The sequence below is a fragment of the Balearica regulorum genome, chromosome 21 (assembly GCF_011004875.1).
Source record: "Balearica regulorum gibbericeps isolate bBalReg1 chromosome 21, bBalReg1.pri, whole genome shotgun sequence".
In the NCBI taxonomy this organism is placed as follows: Eukaryota; Metazoa; Chordata; class Aves; order Gruiformes; family Gruidae; genus Balearica; species Balearica regulorum.
Window position 1 is genome coordinate 6,218,027 of NC_046204.1, and position 14,701 is coordinate 6,232,727.

At 38.7% G+C, this 14,701-nt stretch overlaps 1 protein-coding gene across 7 annotated transcripts in view; it reads left to right on the forward strand.

Annotated features, from left to right (window-relative positions):
- Positions 1 to 300: 300 nt before the first annotated feature.
- Positions 301 to 14,701, forward strand: part of VPS13D (vacuolar protein sorting 13 homolog D) — a 103,023-nt gene continuing 88,622 nt past the window's right edge. For all 7 annotated transcript variants that reach the window (XM_075773491.1, XM_075773492.1, XM_075773486.1 and 4 more), the window contains exons 1-15: positions 301 to 422; positions 2,983 to 3,153; positions 4,069 to 4,146; positions 4,363 to 4,553; positions 4,854 to 4,934; positions 6,275 to 6,391; positions 6,616 to 6,720; positions 7,064 to 7,234; positions 8,137 to 8,237; positions 8,843 to 9,011; positions 10,398 to 10,490; positions 11,840 to 12,050; positions 12,614 to 12,793; positions 13,228 to 13,358; positions 14,118 to 14,190. In XM_075773491.1, coding sequence (XP_075629606.1) covers positions 3,057 to 3,153; positions 4,069 to 4,146; positions 4,363 to 4,553; positions 4,854 to 4,934; positions 6,275 to 6,391; positions 6,616 to 6,720; positions 7,064 to 7,234; positions 8,137 to 8,237; positions 8,843 to 9,011; positions 10,398 to 10,490; positions 11,840 to 12,050; positions 12,614 to 12,793; positions 13,228 to 13,358; positions 14,118 to 14,190 — 1,798 coding nt within the window. In that variant the 5' untranslated portion in view covers positions 301 to 422; positions 2,983 to 3,056. The remainder of the gene's footprint in view (positions 423 to 2,982; positions 3,154 to 4,068; positions 4,147 to 4,362; positions 4,554 to 4,853; positions 4,935 to 6,274; positions 6,392 to 6,615; positions 6,721 to 7,063; positions 7,235 to 8,136; positions 8,238 to 8,842; positions 9,012 to 10,397; positions 10,491 to 11,839; positions 12,051 to 12,613; positions 12,794 to 13,227; positions 13,359 to 14,117; positions 14,191 to 14,701) is intronic.

Consider the following 14,701-nt stretch of genomic DNA (forward strand, 5'->3'; position numbering starts at 1 on the left):
CCTGCGCCGAAGAGTCATCCGCGGCTCTTCCACCTCAGCGGAGGCACGCAGCCGGAACCGCGCCTTCCCGGGCAAACGGAGAGCCCACAGACTCGGCTTGCTGCACGCGACAGCGGCTGGGCGGGGCTCCTCGCGCGGCTCCCGGCCGGATAATCGCTTCCAGGCCGGGCTCCAGGCGCGCAGACCGCCGCCAGCTCCCGTGCCGGCGCGAGGCCGCGCTCCCGGCACGCCCCTACAGGCGGTGCGGCGCGAGACCGGCCCCGTCCGCCCCGGCTCCGCCTCAAGGAGGCGGGGGAGGCGGACATCGATAGCTCGGCGCTCCTTTACCCAGGCGTCTCCCCGTCGGTTGGCTCGGGATCGATTGGCGTGCGGCCCGCCGACCCCGCGTACCATCGAGGCGGCGGCCGCCACCGGGAGCCCAGGTGGGTACCGGCGGGCTGGGGGCGCGGGCCGGCGCTGCGACGGCGGCCCTGGGCTCCGGGTTGTCTTTCCTCCTGCGTCAGCCTCCGTTCCGAACTCTACCGCGGCTGCATGGCGCGGGCCCGGCTTGAGGGGCCCCTCCCTGCCTCACGCCCCTCACAGGGCTCCGCCCCGCTGTCCCGGCCCCGGGCGGGGGGGGGGGGGGGGGGGGCGAGGGGCAGCCGCGCAGTCCCCTGTCCCGACGCCTCGGGGCTGGGGCCGCGGAAAGCAGCGCGCTGCCCCGGCCGGGCTCTGTGTGGCGCCTCAGTCCCTCGGCCGGGCCTCCAGCGTGCCCCTCAGGCGGTCTCCCCCCGCGCCCCGTGCCTTCCTCAGGGCTCTCTCCGGCCGCCCGTGGGCAAGGTGACCTTTCGCTTCGTCTCTGACACGCGTTGCGTGCCAACAGGTCTCCTCTCGCCTCTCTCCTCCCCGCGGTATGTTTGCTGCCGTGGAGGGAGAGATGGGTGAGTGTCCTGAAGGTCTCTCCCCGCCCTTTTTTTTGTGTGACCGGGCGCTGAGTAAAATGCCTCCTTTCTCCCTAGCACTGACAGGCGACATCAACCCAGCTCGCTTCCCTCCTTTTCGTTGAGCTGCCCCTTGCTGGCAGACCCAGGCCCTGCTCCTTCAGGGCTGGTGTCTCCTTCCCTGAGGAAAAATTGCGTCTTTTTCCAGGAAAAGTGAGCCAGCTTTGAGTGAAGGTCCTGGTTTGGGCTGTGATTCTGATCCTGATAAGCATTTACTGTTTGTTTTTTACTATGTACGTTGAAAAAAAATAAAACTATTGTCATAGAAAATAAGTGTTTTGGGTTTTGGTTTGTTTTTTTGTTTTTTCCCAGTGGCACAGCGAGGGGCTAGGAAGTTACAAATGTAAAAGCCTTAAAACGTTTGAAAGATTTCTCATTAGTTATGTTCCACAAGTTTAGGTTAAGAAGGTGATTTACTTTATTTACAGTTCTTAGAATGACTTCAGGCATGGAATTGTTCATGCACTGGAGGTTTTTAGTCACTGGAATGCTAACCTGTTCTGTGCTTCTGAATGTTTCTTCAAGATCTTTCCTCTGGCTCCTAACACCTGTAGATTTCTTTTTTTTATTTACTTATTTTTTTTAAGGGTAACATGACAAGGATTACTGTATTTGCTCTTGTTTGAACTTGAGCGTTCCTGTTGATTTTATTAGAATAAAACCTATACTATAAGGTGGTGGCCCATGTGTACGAATGCCCAGTTTTTATTATGTGGAATAATTGTATTTTTTTTAAAACTGTTGAGAAATTTTACAAAGAGATGCCTTATTTGAATGTAACTTCCCTGTGTTATTTATGATATTTGTGTTTCATTCTGCATGACAGCAGAGTTTCATTTTTCAGCCTTTTGAAAAAGCCTTTCATTGTTTGCCTAATTCTGGTTATTTTATTTAACTGTATTAGTTAAGTGTTTTCACTGGCTTTTTTTAAAAAGAAATAAAGGCTTAAATCTGGGTGCCTAAAATCAAGCAAACTTTGTTATAGGAAAACCCTGAATCAATATAAAATTTAAAATATAACTCTTGAAGTTGTCATTTTCTTCTGTTGTCAGACGTAAATAAGTCTGACATATCTTGCTCTTCTTGGTTGAATCTCAGGTACAGTGGTTTAGGGAGGTATGCGGGGTTGGGAGATTTTTCTAAACACAGAACTGATACATTTACTGCATTCTAACCATGAGATATGGCCTGCATGCTTTTTTTGTTACTGTAATAATGTGGTTGATCCCGCCCTTGCAGAGGCTGATAGTAGTTTTGCAATTCACTGGTTAAAAACTTGAACAGGGACTTAAGGGTTTTGATGGTCTGATTATCACATCACTTGAAACAGAAATGGTTAGAGAAGAATATGGAGGGAACTCTTTACATGTATGACCAGTGTTGCTTCTCTAATGTAGCTTTTTTTTCCTTCCTTGATGCAGTAGTCATGCTATCACTTTGAAAACCTGTTAGAGTAACTGTTGATGAGCTATTTATGGGACTTGTATCTGATTACTTCCCACACATATGCTCTTCCCAAAAAAGGGGCGAGTTGTTTCACAGATGTCATATAAGAATTCTACAAAAAGGCAGTTGAAGGCTGTGGGCTGTTACTTTAGACCAGGCTTCTAAAACCAGAATGTTGGCAACTTGAAGAAAATACTGGCAGCAGCAGTTGAGGAGGCCAGTGCAAAATTGGTTCAGATCAACGTGGAGTTTTAGTCTTCCCTTTTCTGGAAGAGGATTGTCGATTGGCCTTGTTGATATTGCAACAAAATGTGATGTTTTGAATAGAAAAAGAATGGAAAGATGAACTTAATTTGCAAATGCAAGCTGTATATGAAATTGATTTGAGACTTAAAGGGCATAGCATACGGCATTTTTTTTGTAAGGTAGAAATCAAGCTTAGTGTTTTTACTGCTTTTTAGAGTGAACACAGTAAGAATTAGAATAATAACAGTATGTCAGCTCTGCTGAGAGTGTATGTTTCAGACAATAATTTTCTTGATGTTTTTTCTTTCAGAGCGAGACTGTAATTATGGAACAGAAATCCAGAAAATGACAGAAAAACATTAGTTGCCCTCTTCTAGGACAGTCATGTTGGAAGGATTGGTAGCCTGGGTCCTCAACACCTATTTGGGCAAATATGTCAATAACCTGAACACAGACCAACTTTCAGTCGCTCTTCTAAAGGGTGAGGCTGCATGGAATTTTCTGTAGTGTTTTCATACTGTGATTTTTTTATTTTTTTTTTTAAGTTATGTTTTCTTTAATAATGGGAAAGTGGAATAGAAACAATCACTTACTATTGTGTTTAACATTTATATAAACCCTTTTAATATAGAGTTTTGTGCTAGCAGTTTGTACTTTTAGTAAATTCTCTTGTGTTCCTGTCTCTGCTGCTTTTTATCAGCATTCTTAAACTTCAAATTATGAAGCTTTTAAAAGTATGCTTAGCATATCTTATCAGCATTTTTAATTTATATAATACTTGAGTGTAATTTTTCTTAATACTGTTCATTAACTTCCCTGTTGAGGGACTATGGCAGGAAGTATTCTGTAGTCTTTCTCTCTTATGTTTTGGTGCTAGTAGTTACTCCTTGGTAATTAAAACTTCTGGTTTATGTCACGTTACATCATGTTGTGTTCACAAGTCTTGTACTTTTACAGAGTCCTCAAATCAATGCTTTCTAATTTACCTTTTGCTGCTATTATCTGCTATTTTTAGAGAACGTATATTATAACACTTCAAATGTTTTCTGTGCGTGCTTTTTGTAATATTGAGAAAATATTTGAAGTATCTCTTTTGAAAAGACAAAGAGTAAAAGCTTTCTCCTTGGTTCCAATAAAGTTCAGATCTAAAACCTTGCAGAAGATTGCTTGTAGATGGCCTCATCAAATAGTTTGAGCACACAGCATTGGAAAATTAACAGGTATATTAAATAACCATTGCAATTGTAACACAACTTGAAGTGGTAGGTTGACTGTTTTCATGAAATCCTGTTTATTTTATTTTTTTTAGTCATTTTAGGCTTGTAGTGTTCAAGTTGGCATTCTTTAACTTAACTTTGTTTAACAGACTTGGGGTTTTTTTTTCTGCTTTGTATAGGTGCTGTTGAATTGGAAAACTTGCCACTAAAGAAAGATGCCTTGAAGGAACTGGAATTACCATTTGAAGTAAAGGCAGGTTTGTATTTTGCTTGTGTGTGCAGGACAAATATTTATAAACAGGAAGAATTGCATTGAGTCAGAATCTTGGACAAATGAGGTAACCTGGTTTTAAGGTAATCCAGTTCTATTTTATCTTGTTTGTTTCTCACACCACTTTTTCTTTCAGGTTTTCTAAAGGTGATAAAGTATGTTTACACAGGAATCTGATAGCATTTCTGTTTTGTATATCTAGGTTTCATTGGCAAAATAACACTCCAGATACCTTTTTATCGCCCGCATGTGGATCCATGGGTGATATCTGTCTCAAAACTGCACTTAATAGGTGCACCAGAAAAAAAAGATGATTTTGATGAGGAAAGGGAGAAGTTGCAAGAAAGAGAATACAAGAAAGCCCTTCTTCTAGCACTTGAGGAAAAATGGAAAGTGAGTCATGCTTGTCTTTCATGGTAAAGAAACTGCTATGGTAGATGAATTGCATTTAAGTCTCCTAACAAGTACGAGAATAAATGCATAGAAACTAAGTTAGAATTTGATTCATACATGCCAACATAGCGCAATTTCTGGGCCACCCCAGCATGTTGTGTGTCCCACATATGTTGGAGATACTGAAATAATATTTTTTCTTTCTCACTGTTCACAGTAATTTCAGTATAACAAGGTACATTGTTTCCTGACCAGTTGTTACAGCGGTGGTTAATGCTTATCCCTATTTTCTTTTTTTAGAAAGAAAGACAACAGAAGGGGGAATCTTACTGGTACTCAGTTACTGCATCTGTAGTCACAAGAATTGTAGAAAACATTGAAGTAAGTCTTTACATTGTAGAGCTTTTCCCACTTGTTAAGAATTACCTGTGCCAACTGTGCTTCACATTGTGTAGTCCTCAGAGCCGTAAATCAAAGGTAGATGTTTGGCAGAGGACAGTCCCTTTTCAGATTCATAACTTCATAACTTCAGTCTTAAACTAGTCCAGGTGGGGACTTCTGGAAAGGAAAACCCCTCCATCCTGCTTTTGCCAAAGGGAAAACATCAACTTTTTTTTGTTTCTAACAACAAGTGGACAATGAATTTGCATGAAATCTCATGGGTTTTGCTCACACTTTAATTCTCTTTGTTATAAACCCATCAAAATACTGATTTATTTTTTTCTGAAGCAGAAGAGCATGATTTGTTTTGATAAAAAGACAATTTGTAAAGAAGCAAATCTCAGAGTTTCTGCTGATCTATGGTTTTGATTATTTGATTGCGTGTTGTCTCTCAAGTTCTTTAATTATTCTTTTTCTACTATTAGTAAAAATCTGCCATATGTCTCCTAAGTTTCAAAGTAACTCAAAAGCATGGCGTTTTTACAAAAGCGTTTCTTTTTCTCTTTGGCAGTCCTAATGTGGTTAATGACATCTCAGCAACATTTACATCATTAATCATTTGTGTTTAAGAACCAGAAGCTTTCTGCATTTTACTTGCTAAATTTTGTTAGCTCGCCTCTGTGAAAGGACTATCCTTCTTTTTCTTTATGTGCAGATAGACTGATTATATTGTTTGGTTGCATTTCAACTCACTAGAGGCAGTTTAGAAGCAAGATACTTCAGACTACTTGCTTTTCCTGATATGTTTGAGAAGAGTGTATATGGTGCAGGAGCTCAAGGCAAGAGTATCTATACTTTTCTCAGTCCTGTATTCTGCATTCTCTGAGAAACTGCAGTAACTCGGTGCTCTCAAAGGTTTTAACAATGTAAAATTAGTTTCGGTCACCTTGTATTGTTCCGAGTTTGTAATTCTGGCCCTTACTGATGTTTCTAGTACATAAACCAAATTTGAGTCTTTGGTTGGCAATTACACGTTTGTCTTTAAAATGGAGAATAATAGTAGGATAGCAAAATTATGAAAGTGGCTAGTTGTTTTTGGGGAAAAAGGTGGGGACTAGTGGTGTCTGTGGAGAAGATAGCACCAGAGGGTACAAAACCAGAAGTGAGGCATAGGATTTCTATGAGGTCTAAATAACCACCAGAAATTTGTTGGAGAATTGCAGAAGTTCAATATTAAATTGCTTCAGTGTTAACGAATAGTACTGCTGTGTGTTCTAATAATGTAAATAGTTGTCTCTGGTAATATTTTGTTTTGTTTTGTTTTGTTTTTTTCTGTCTAGTTAAAAATTCAGGATGTCCATTTGAGGTTTGAAGATGGCATCACAAATCCTTTGCAGCCATTTGCCTTTGGCATATGCATCAAGAATGTATCAATGCAAAATGTGGTGTTTGAACCAGTAAGTATAACTTTTTGTACAAGAACTCATGGCAGCTAAGGTGTGATGCTGTATTTTATGGGTGCTAGTAAATACTTAGTAAAATGTATGGCATTTTAATAATCTTCTGGTTATTGTAATAAATTGATTCTGGGCATTTCATATTACTTATTGAGTATGTAGAACTGAAAACTACGTGGCACGTGGTATGTGATCTTGACTTTATTCCACTTTTTCTACTTCAGGTAGAGAAGCTGATGCGGAAAAAACAGTTGGATGTTGCTGACTTCAGTGTTTATTGGGATACCAACTGCACTTTATTGGGTGACCTGCCTCCTGGTCAGCTACAGGTATGAGAGAGAGATTTTGCACGTGAAAGAGATTGTTGTTGTTGTTGTTGTTAGTCTCCTTTCTATATTGCAGACTTAATTGACTTAGAATTAATTGGATCTGGTGCTTTTAAGAGCAACAGAAGTTTATGGTTTCATGCTATAATGGTAGGATACATGTACAACAAAAAGACTGTGCTGTGAAATACCTTGTTTTACCTTTGAAGAGAGAACATGTTTAAGAGGTGGGGCTTTTTAATGGACTGGCGTGCTAATAAAGTGTATTCTCGTATATGAAACGAAGGCATCCTGATAACTATTGTACACTCATTTCTTATAGAATAAATTTGCTTGTAACCCACAGGAAGCAATGGATAAAAGCATGGAAAGTCGTGACCATAATTACATCATGGAACCTGTATGCACTTCTGCTCTTCTTAAGAGAAATTGTTCTAAGGAACCTTTAAGATCGCGCCAGACTCCGCGGCTTGAGTGTGACATTCAGCTTGAGACTATACCCTTGAAGCTTTCACAGGTAAATAGCAACCATCTTAATTTAACTCTCAATATCTAAAACAGAGGCTGTTGAGAGGAAGGGTAAATGAGGCTGTCATTTACCAAACAAGTTAGTCTTTGAGATTGCTTGGGTATCTGTATGTTGTATTGCACACTGCCTTATGGTTAGTTTCAAACAAAATGACTGATTAAAGAAGATATTCCTTTATATTTTGGTTATCACAATGTCTGTAAATTGGTAATTTGACATGGTGCGTATTTTTTCCTTCCCACGTGCTGAGACTGTTGTTCGTATGTCAGTGCTTCTGCAGATTCTGCTGTTAAAATGCCATCTTGTATTACCTATCTCTAAGAAAATAGCTGCTGATTCAGAGAGTGAAATACCTGCAGGGCTCACAAAACTGTAGTGGTGTTTGTAACAGCTTAAATGCCAATTATTGTAGCATAAAATTAATAGTTTCTTAGAGATTTAGTTTTGGAGGCAGCTGAAAGGGATATACTAAAGTTATTTGTTTTAAAACCAAGCATTCCTGCAGCTGATTATTGCAAAAAATTACATTGTTTGTTGTAATAGCAAGAGGGATGCATGTGGGGTTTTTTTAGTCTATAGAATATGTAATAGTGGCTGGTGTTAGGTTGATAATCTGACATGGAAGATTTCATTCTGTGTGTTTGTAAATAAGGAAGCCTGTAAATTGAATGTCATGCATTAACTGCTAGCTACTGGAAGAAGATATGTGACGCTAAAGAAGCAAATTATGAATTATGACTAATCTTAATTCTGAAGCCATATGCAGGCCATTGATGCAGATAAACTAAGCCTGTGGTGGTTCTTTTGTTTGTTTTGGTTTTTTTCCTCCCCTTTACTTTGGAAAACGCTCCAATATTGCCTAATCAATCTATGTATTGTTTTACTAAAAGATGCAGTATCAGCAGATCATGGGATTTTTAAAGGAATTGGCTAGAAAGGAACGACAGCTTAAGTTCAGGAAGTGGAGACCAAAGGTTACAGTGACAGAGAAGTAAGTACATCTACATATGTGGTGTTGTTAATATAATACTAAAAGCTATACTAGGGAGACTAGAATGAAGACAAATAAAAAAGGTAGATAATAATCATATATTAGAGTTTCAGTTCTCATGTTTTGTTCCCTACCTCATAAATCAGTTTTAAATATTCAGATGTAATTCAAACTTAAAATTATTCTTACCTGAGGCTTTAAATCCTTCTTTCACAGCTTCCAAGAACTGAAATTAAGTTGAAAGTTCTACTCCCATGTGCCCACTGTGGTATTCTGAAATTTTCTTTGTGGAAAGAGCTCCTATTAAGTTTCTTTTATGGATAAATAAAAGATGGTATCTGTTCAGACCGGAGGTCTGTGTAACTCAACATTTTGTTGTCTATGTCTCAGCTATACCAAATACCACTAAAATGGAGGGGATTTTGCAGACCACTGTTCTACACAATTTGTAGAACTAGCCCACATATGCTGTCTCTAGTACTGATGCTTTTTCTGACCAGTTGCCTTCTGTTTTTTCACTGAACCTCTCCTGCACCTTTAAACAGTTGACATGCATTTGGGTTTTTGTTAAATATTGGTAATACAGTAATTTTAAAATGTTTCAGCTGCCGAGAATGGTGGATCTTTGCTTTGAATGCTAATCTTTCGGAGATCAGGGAGCAGAGGCAACGTTCTACCTGGGAGTTTGCATTACATCGGGCCCAAGACGCAGTATCTTACACTGACATATATTATAGCAAGTTAAAGGGGGAACCGCTGTCTACTGCAGAGCAGGTATTTAAATTTTAATTTTCTACAGTGTTGATTAATCATCTTATATTTGATTTGTTACATCTTCTCAAATTTAAAATCTGCTCTAGTTTAGAAACATCTTTAGTTTTACTGCATGTTATTTTCACTGAACAGACTGTCTGTTGACCACAACTGAGTTTTTAATGTTTGAAACCTGGGCTTGTGGGAGGCGTGTGTGTGGCAGGGTTCTTCTGTTTTTGTTTTGCTATGCAAAAAGCTGACTTTTTTTTTGAGCTGTAACTGGTTTTCACCAAAAATAGCTTTAACTCTCGTAGAATGCTCAATGTCAGTCTCTGACATGCTTTCTTAACTCATGTTCTCTATAGACTCAAAAAGTATTTAAGTATCAGAAGTGTGTCTGGTCACCCATGTGGTTGGATAGATAATGTGGGAAAAATTTGGGCTAGTTGACAGTGTGTTTGGGGGTACTTTGTTGTTTTTCCCCAGTTGATTTTAGAATGAAGAATTTAGAGGAAAAGTGCCCCTAATAATGAACCTGTGTCCTACTTCAGAAAGAAAAAAACGCTGTGAACTATGATTAGCTGTGTTTTGTCTTGAGGTGTTTTGGGACTTTTTCGTTAAATCAGTTCAGGGCAGCATGTACCTCACCTGTCTTTAAGACAGGTGTGATTCTGCTGATACTTTAAGTCATATGTAATCCTTACTTGTGTTGTTTAGACATGAACTGTAGGAGTAGGTCATTGTACTGGAAGTTTTATAGTACCTGGCACAGCGGGAGACTTTTACTTTCATATAGATTGTATTGTCTTCAGCAGAGCTGTGAAATGTAACAAGGGCAATAACATTGAACTAGAAAAATGTCTTTTGCTTTCTTGTTCCATGATATGTTCTTTAGATTTGGGTGAATTGTAAGCTTCCACAAACAACTTCTTAATCAGTAGAAAGAAGACTACGCTCTAAGTAACTGTATATGAATACCACATTGTCCTAATTTATGCAGTTAATTTCTTCTACCTTCTTTACTTTTTTTGCTCCTAGCTAAGCAAGGCATTCTGTTAAATCAGGTTATTTTCCATGGCTTAAATTTTGTGCTGCAAACCTTGCTTCTGATGCATTAGATAGGAGGATATAGTTGGGCAAGGAATTTTTACCGTGAAAAGTGTTAAAATAAGGTATTTTACAATGCAAATAAACTTTTTTTCTAATAGGGGGGAATGTCAGTGTTACGGTTGCCCACATGATTTCTGTTTATTTTCATGTGCTTAGGCACTTGGATACTATCATTATTGTCATGTTAGTTTTTTTCTATGAATATCTAATTTATTCAGTGCAGAGGTGTTTGACATGTTTGTGAACAAGATGCTGTATTCTTTTAGCGCAGTTACTTTACCTTTTTTGTCTTTTCAGGCAGAAATGCATCGTATTGAGGATGAGCAAACTTACGAAGAGTTAAAGATACTATATGAGATAGTTCACGATAAATTTCATGACCTAGCTGAGGTGAGGAACATCTGCATACAGGGTAATATTTGGAATCTTTAAGTGAATTATTGTGATGGGTTGACCCTGGCTGGGGGCCAGGTGCCCACCAGAGCCGCTTTATCACTCTACTCCTCAGCAAGGCAGGGAGGGGAGAAAGGAAGATGGAGAAAAACAACCCCAAACTCGTGGGTCGAGATAAAGGCAGTTTAATGTAGCTAAAGCAAAAAGCCGCGCGTGGAAGCAAAGCAAAAAGCAAAGATTATTCTCTACTTCCCATCAGCAGGCGATGTCCGGCCACTTCCTGGGAAGTAGGGCTTCAGTAAGCATGCCCCTTGCTCCGGAAGACAAACATTGTAAAAAAAAAAAAACAACGAATGCCCCCGCCCTGTTCCTCCCCCTATTCTCAGTTTCTTACTGCTGAGCATGACGTCATATGGTACGGAATATCCCTTTGGTCAGTTTGGGTCAGCTGTCCTAGCTGTGTCCCCTCCCAAGATCTTGCCCACCCCCAGCCTGCTGCTGGGGAAAAAGAAATGTTGGAAAGCCTTGATGTGTGCTGGCACTGCTCAGTAGTAGCCAAAACACTGGTGTGTTATCAACAGTTTGCTAGCTACCAATACACAGCACAGCACCATGAGGGCTGCTGTGGGGAGAATTAACTCCATCTCAGCCAGACCCAATACAATTATTCTGAGGTATTGTGTTCTCTTCTGCTGGAGAGTGTTAGCACGTATTTGCTTTGATTTAGAAGTGTGTTATTAATGGTAAAATTGCAAACAATGCTTGGTTCCTGAATGTTGCGTCGCTTGCACAGTGAGATCTTTTGTCTAATCGTATGATGATCTTCCTCAATAGTATCCTTGCCAGAATTCCTAGGGCAAGGACTCTTCATCTTAAAAACAGAGAGTGGAAATAAGGGCCTATAATGAGTATTTTCCCAGAATAAATATATGGCAGAAGTGAGCTCCATGTAGATGGCTTTCCGAGCACACTTCATAAAATATGGCGCGATCTCTGTGACAGTGCAATGTCATCTCTCTCTCAAATACGGTTGCTAAAACTTTAAGCTGTTTTTTTGTGGCATCAAATGACTTCTTATTTGGTTTAGTGTTTCTAGACTAAGATTTAAATAATGCCACATGGCTTCATATATGAATATGCAGCAGTTAACTGATGATATGTTTGTTATTTCTTTGCTGCTGCTCTTCTAATAGGCTAAGTATTGATTGAAAATATCACTGCTGGTATACTGAAGAGTGCTGAGTAAATAGTAAACGAATTCTGTTTTTGTTGTGATGTTTTTGTACACTTGTGATATTCTTTCACTTACCAAAGATAATGTGTATGTCTTCAATGTTCAAACATAGAGTGTTAAAGAGCCGTTGCCTGATTCCCCTGGAGGTTCCCCTACAGCAGAATCTGCACATGGCAGTAGCACTGGAATGCTGCAGTATCTTCAGTCTTGGTTTCCTGGTTGGGGAGGTTGGTATGGATATACTCAGCAAACATACGAAGGTGAACCTTTTGAAGGGCTGCTACCAGACCCAAAGGAACAGTGGAATCCAGAGGACATGCTAGGTATGGAAATAGAGGGGTGTCTGTTTCTTATTAAAGCTGTTACCACTACTGTAGTAGATACATGGTAAAGGTGAACAGAAACAACTCTTTGGTTCTGTACTCTTAAAAGATTGCATGTGTCCACTGATGTACTTAGGTAGCAGAGCCTGTCTAAAGCTTAAAAACCTGGTAAAAAAAAAATCTCAGTACCTGGTGTACCTGCTTATTTCTAAGCAATACATGGATGTGCTTTCACTATTATAGATACTTATGGCATATTATATAGATACAGATATTTATGGCAAAGAGCTTTGGGGCTTTTTCTGTTCAGGTGGGTGGTGGTCATGTACCGTGCTGTGACTGGGTATAACATTAACAGTACTGGATTGTTGGGGTCTTCATATATTTTGGTTTACATTACCTTAATTGAAATAGAAGAGAATATTCAGTTTTGTTAAGGGAGAAGGTATATCTGCTTCTTTTTTTTGTTTCTATTTTTCTTCCTTTTTTGTTCTTCAGTAGCCTTTCAGGAGCTTGACTTATTTAATGCATTGTTTTGTGTTTTTTTTTTTTTTTTTAATTAGGTGCAGATGAATTTTTTGATCCTGCTGCAGATGCTTCTAGCATGAATACCTTTACAAAAAGAGATCATGTTTTTGCTAAATTAAATCTACAGTTGCAGGGTGGCTCTTTCACTCTGTTGCATAAGGAGAAGAAGGTGGTACATGCTGAGGAGACTGCTTTTATGCAACTGGAGTTTTCAGGTATTAAGTCAATTTCTGTTCTTTCTCAAATAAGACAAGAGCTTTGTCTGCCTTCAGACCTTCCTTTGATTTTTCTGTTGTAATTCTTTGAATTACTGTACTGAAACAAAGTTCAAAATGAAAATAAGAAAACAGTTCACAGAAATTGATGCATCAAGTGAAAATAAGTTTCTCTCTTCAGATGTGTGAGTGATTTCTACACAGAAATCTAACTTTAGACATTGTTTTGTGTGAAAGGAAGACAACTATAGAAATACACGCTTCACAATCATTGTATTCCACATTTCTGTGTTTAATTTTTTAGTAGAAATAAATATATATAAGCACTTCCAAAAGACTTGTTTGTTTTACAATATTTGTTATCTGTAAAATTTAAATAAAACCTCTGCTATCTACTAAAAGAAATAAAAGCATTTTATGTATTTATGTTCCAGGTGTAAAGATCTTAGCAGAATCCCTTCCTCGCAGAAATTCTTCCCTTCTCAAAGTTCAGCTTGGTGGTCTTTTTCTGAGGGATTTGGCAACAGAGGGGACCATATTTCCTGTTCTTGTTTTTCCGAATCCTGTAGGTGAAAAAAACCTCTTTAAGTTAGTATGTAGGATGCATAAGTGCGTATGAAGTGTGTACATTCCAAAACATATTTTTCTTAGTTCATGTCTTATCCCAGAAAAAGAACACAAAAATCTTGAAGAAGAATTTCCATTTATTGAACTTACTTTTCCCTTCCCTTTCCAAAGATTATTTGTAGAACTCTTCATTTTTTGCTCTGTATGCTTGTAACTTAACGTTACGGTTATATGTGTTGGGAAGAAGATAATTTGTTGAACAACATTTGATTTTTTGGAATAATCAGCATTTCTGCTTAATCAGTGATTGTTCTTTTTCATAAAGCTCATTGGTCCAAGTAAGGTTTTATTTCACCTGTATACTGTACACTAAAAGCAGAATTTCAGAACTTTTTTTCCTTTGTAAAGAATTGCTGAAAAGATTTCAAATATCTCTTCTGAGCAAACAAAATTTGAATCTAATTCCACAAGAATTTCCTGTGTATTTTGTACTTTGTAATTTGTAGAGGACTGACTGAAATTTGCAATTCAGACTTCAGTCTGTCTGCTACATGAGTAGGTAACATTAGCTTCTTAGTCACACTTACTTCTCTTGTTTGACTACATCAGGGGAAAAAAGCATATAATACTCTCAGACTATACATATAATTCACTTATAATGTGACCATAAGACTAATACAGAAAAGACTTTCATACTTATAGCAGGTGGCTTGGTTGATTTCATCTAAACAACCTTTTTCTTTTAAATTCTTACCAGCAAAAAGAGGTTGGCTGCATGTCTTCCTTTGGACTCCAGAGTTTATCCTCAGAAATGACTAATCAGAACACTGGTAAAGATTTTATTTTATGTTTGATGGTAACAAAGCACATGAGGGAATTCCTACAAACCAAACATTTCAAAACTGAATGCCTAAAATTTGAATTCATGGAAATGCTTTTTGCAAATAGTAAAGATAAAATCATAGAAGCTTTGTTCAGACAGAACGGTGTGTGCAAGTTGACTTTAAAGAAAGTGAGTAAGAACAAATGTATTTCAACACAATGGGAGTTGCACTTGCTCTTTATCTTGGTTTTAAAAAAGAAAAAAATTATTAACAATTCAACAGTAGGACCCCAGTTCTGAAAATGTTTTTGTATATGCAAATGTGTTGAATTCTGTTGATTATAGAAGTTGATCATATTACTTCCTTTTCTCTTACTGAAGAATTTTCAGACAGCTACTACTTTTCTAGTAGTACCAATTAAAAATTAGTTACTAAATTCTTTGGGGTTTGTTTTTTTTGCTTTTGTCTGTTTGTTTGTTTTGGGTTTTTTTGTACAACTGCTTTTTGTAACTCATTT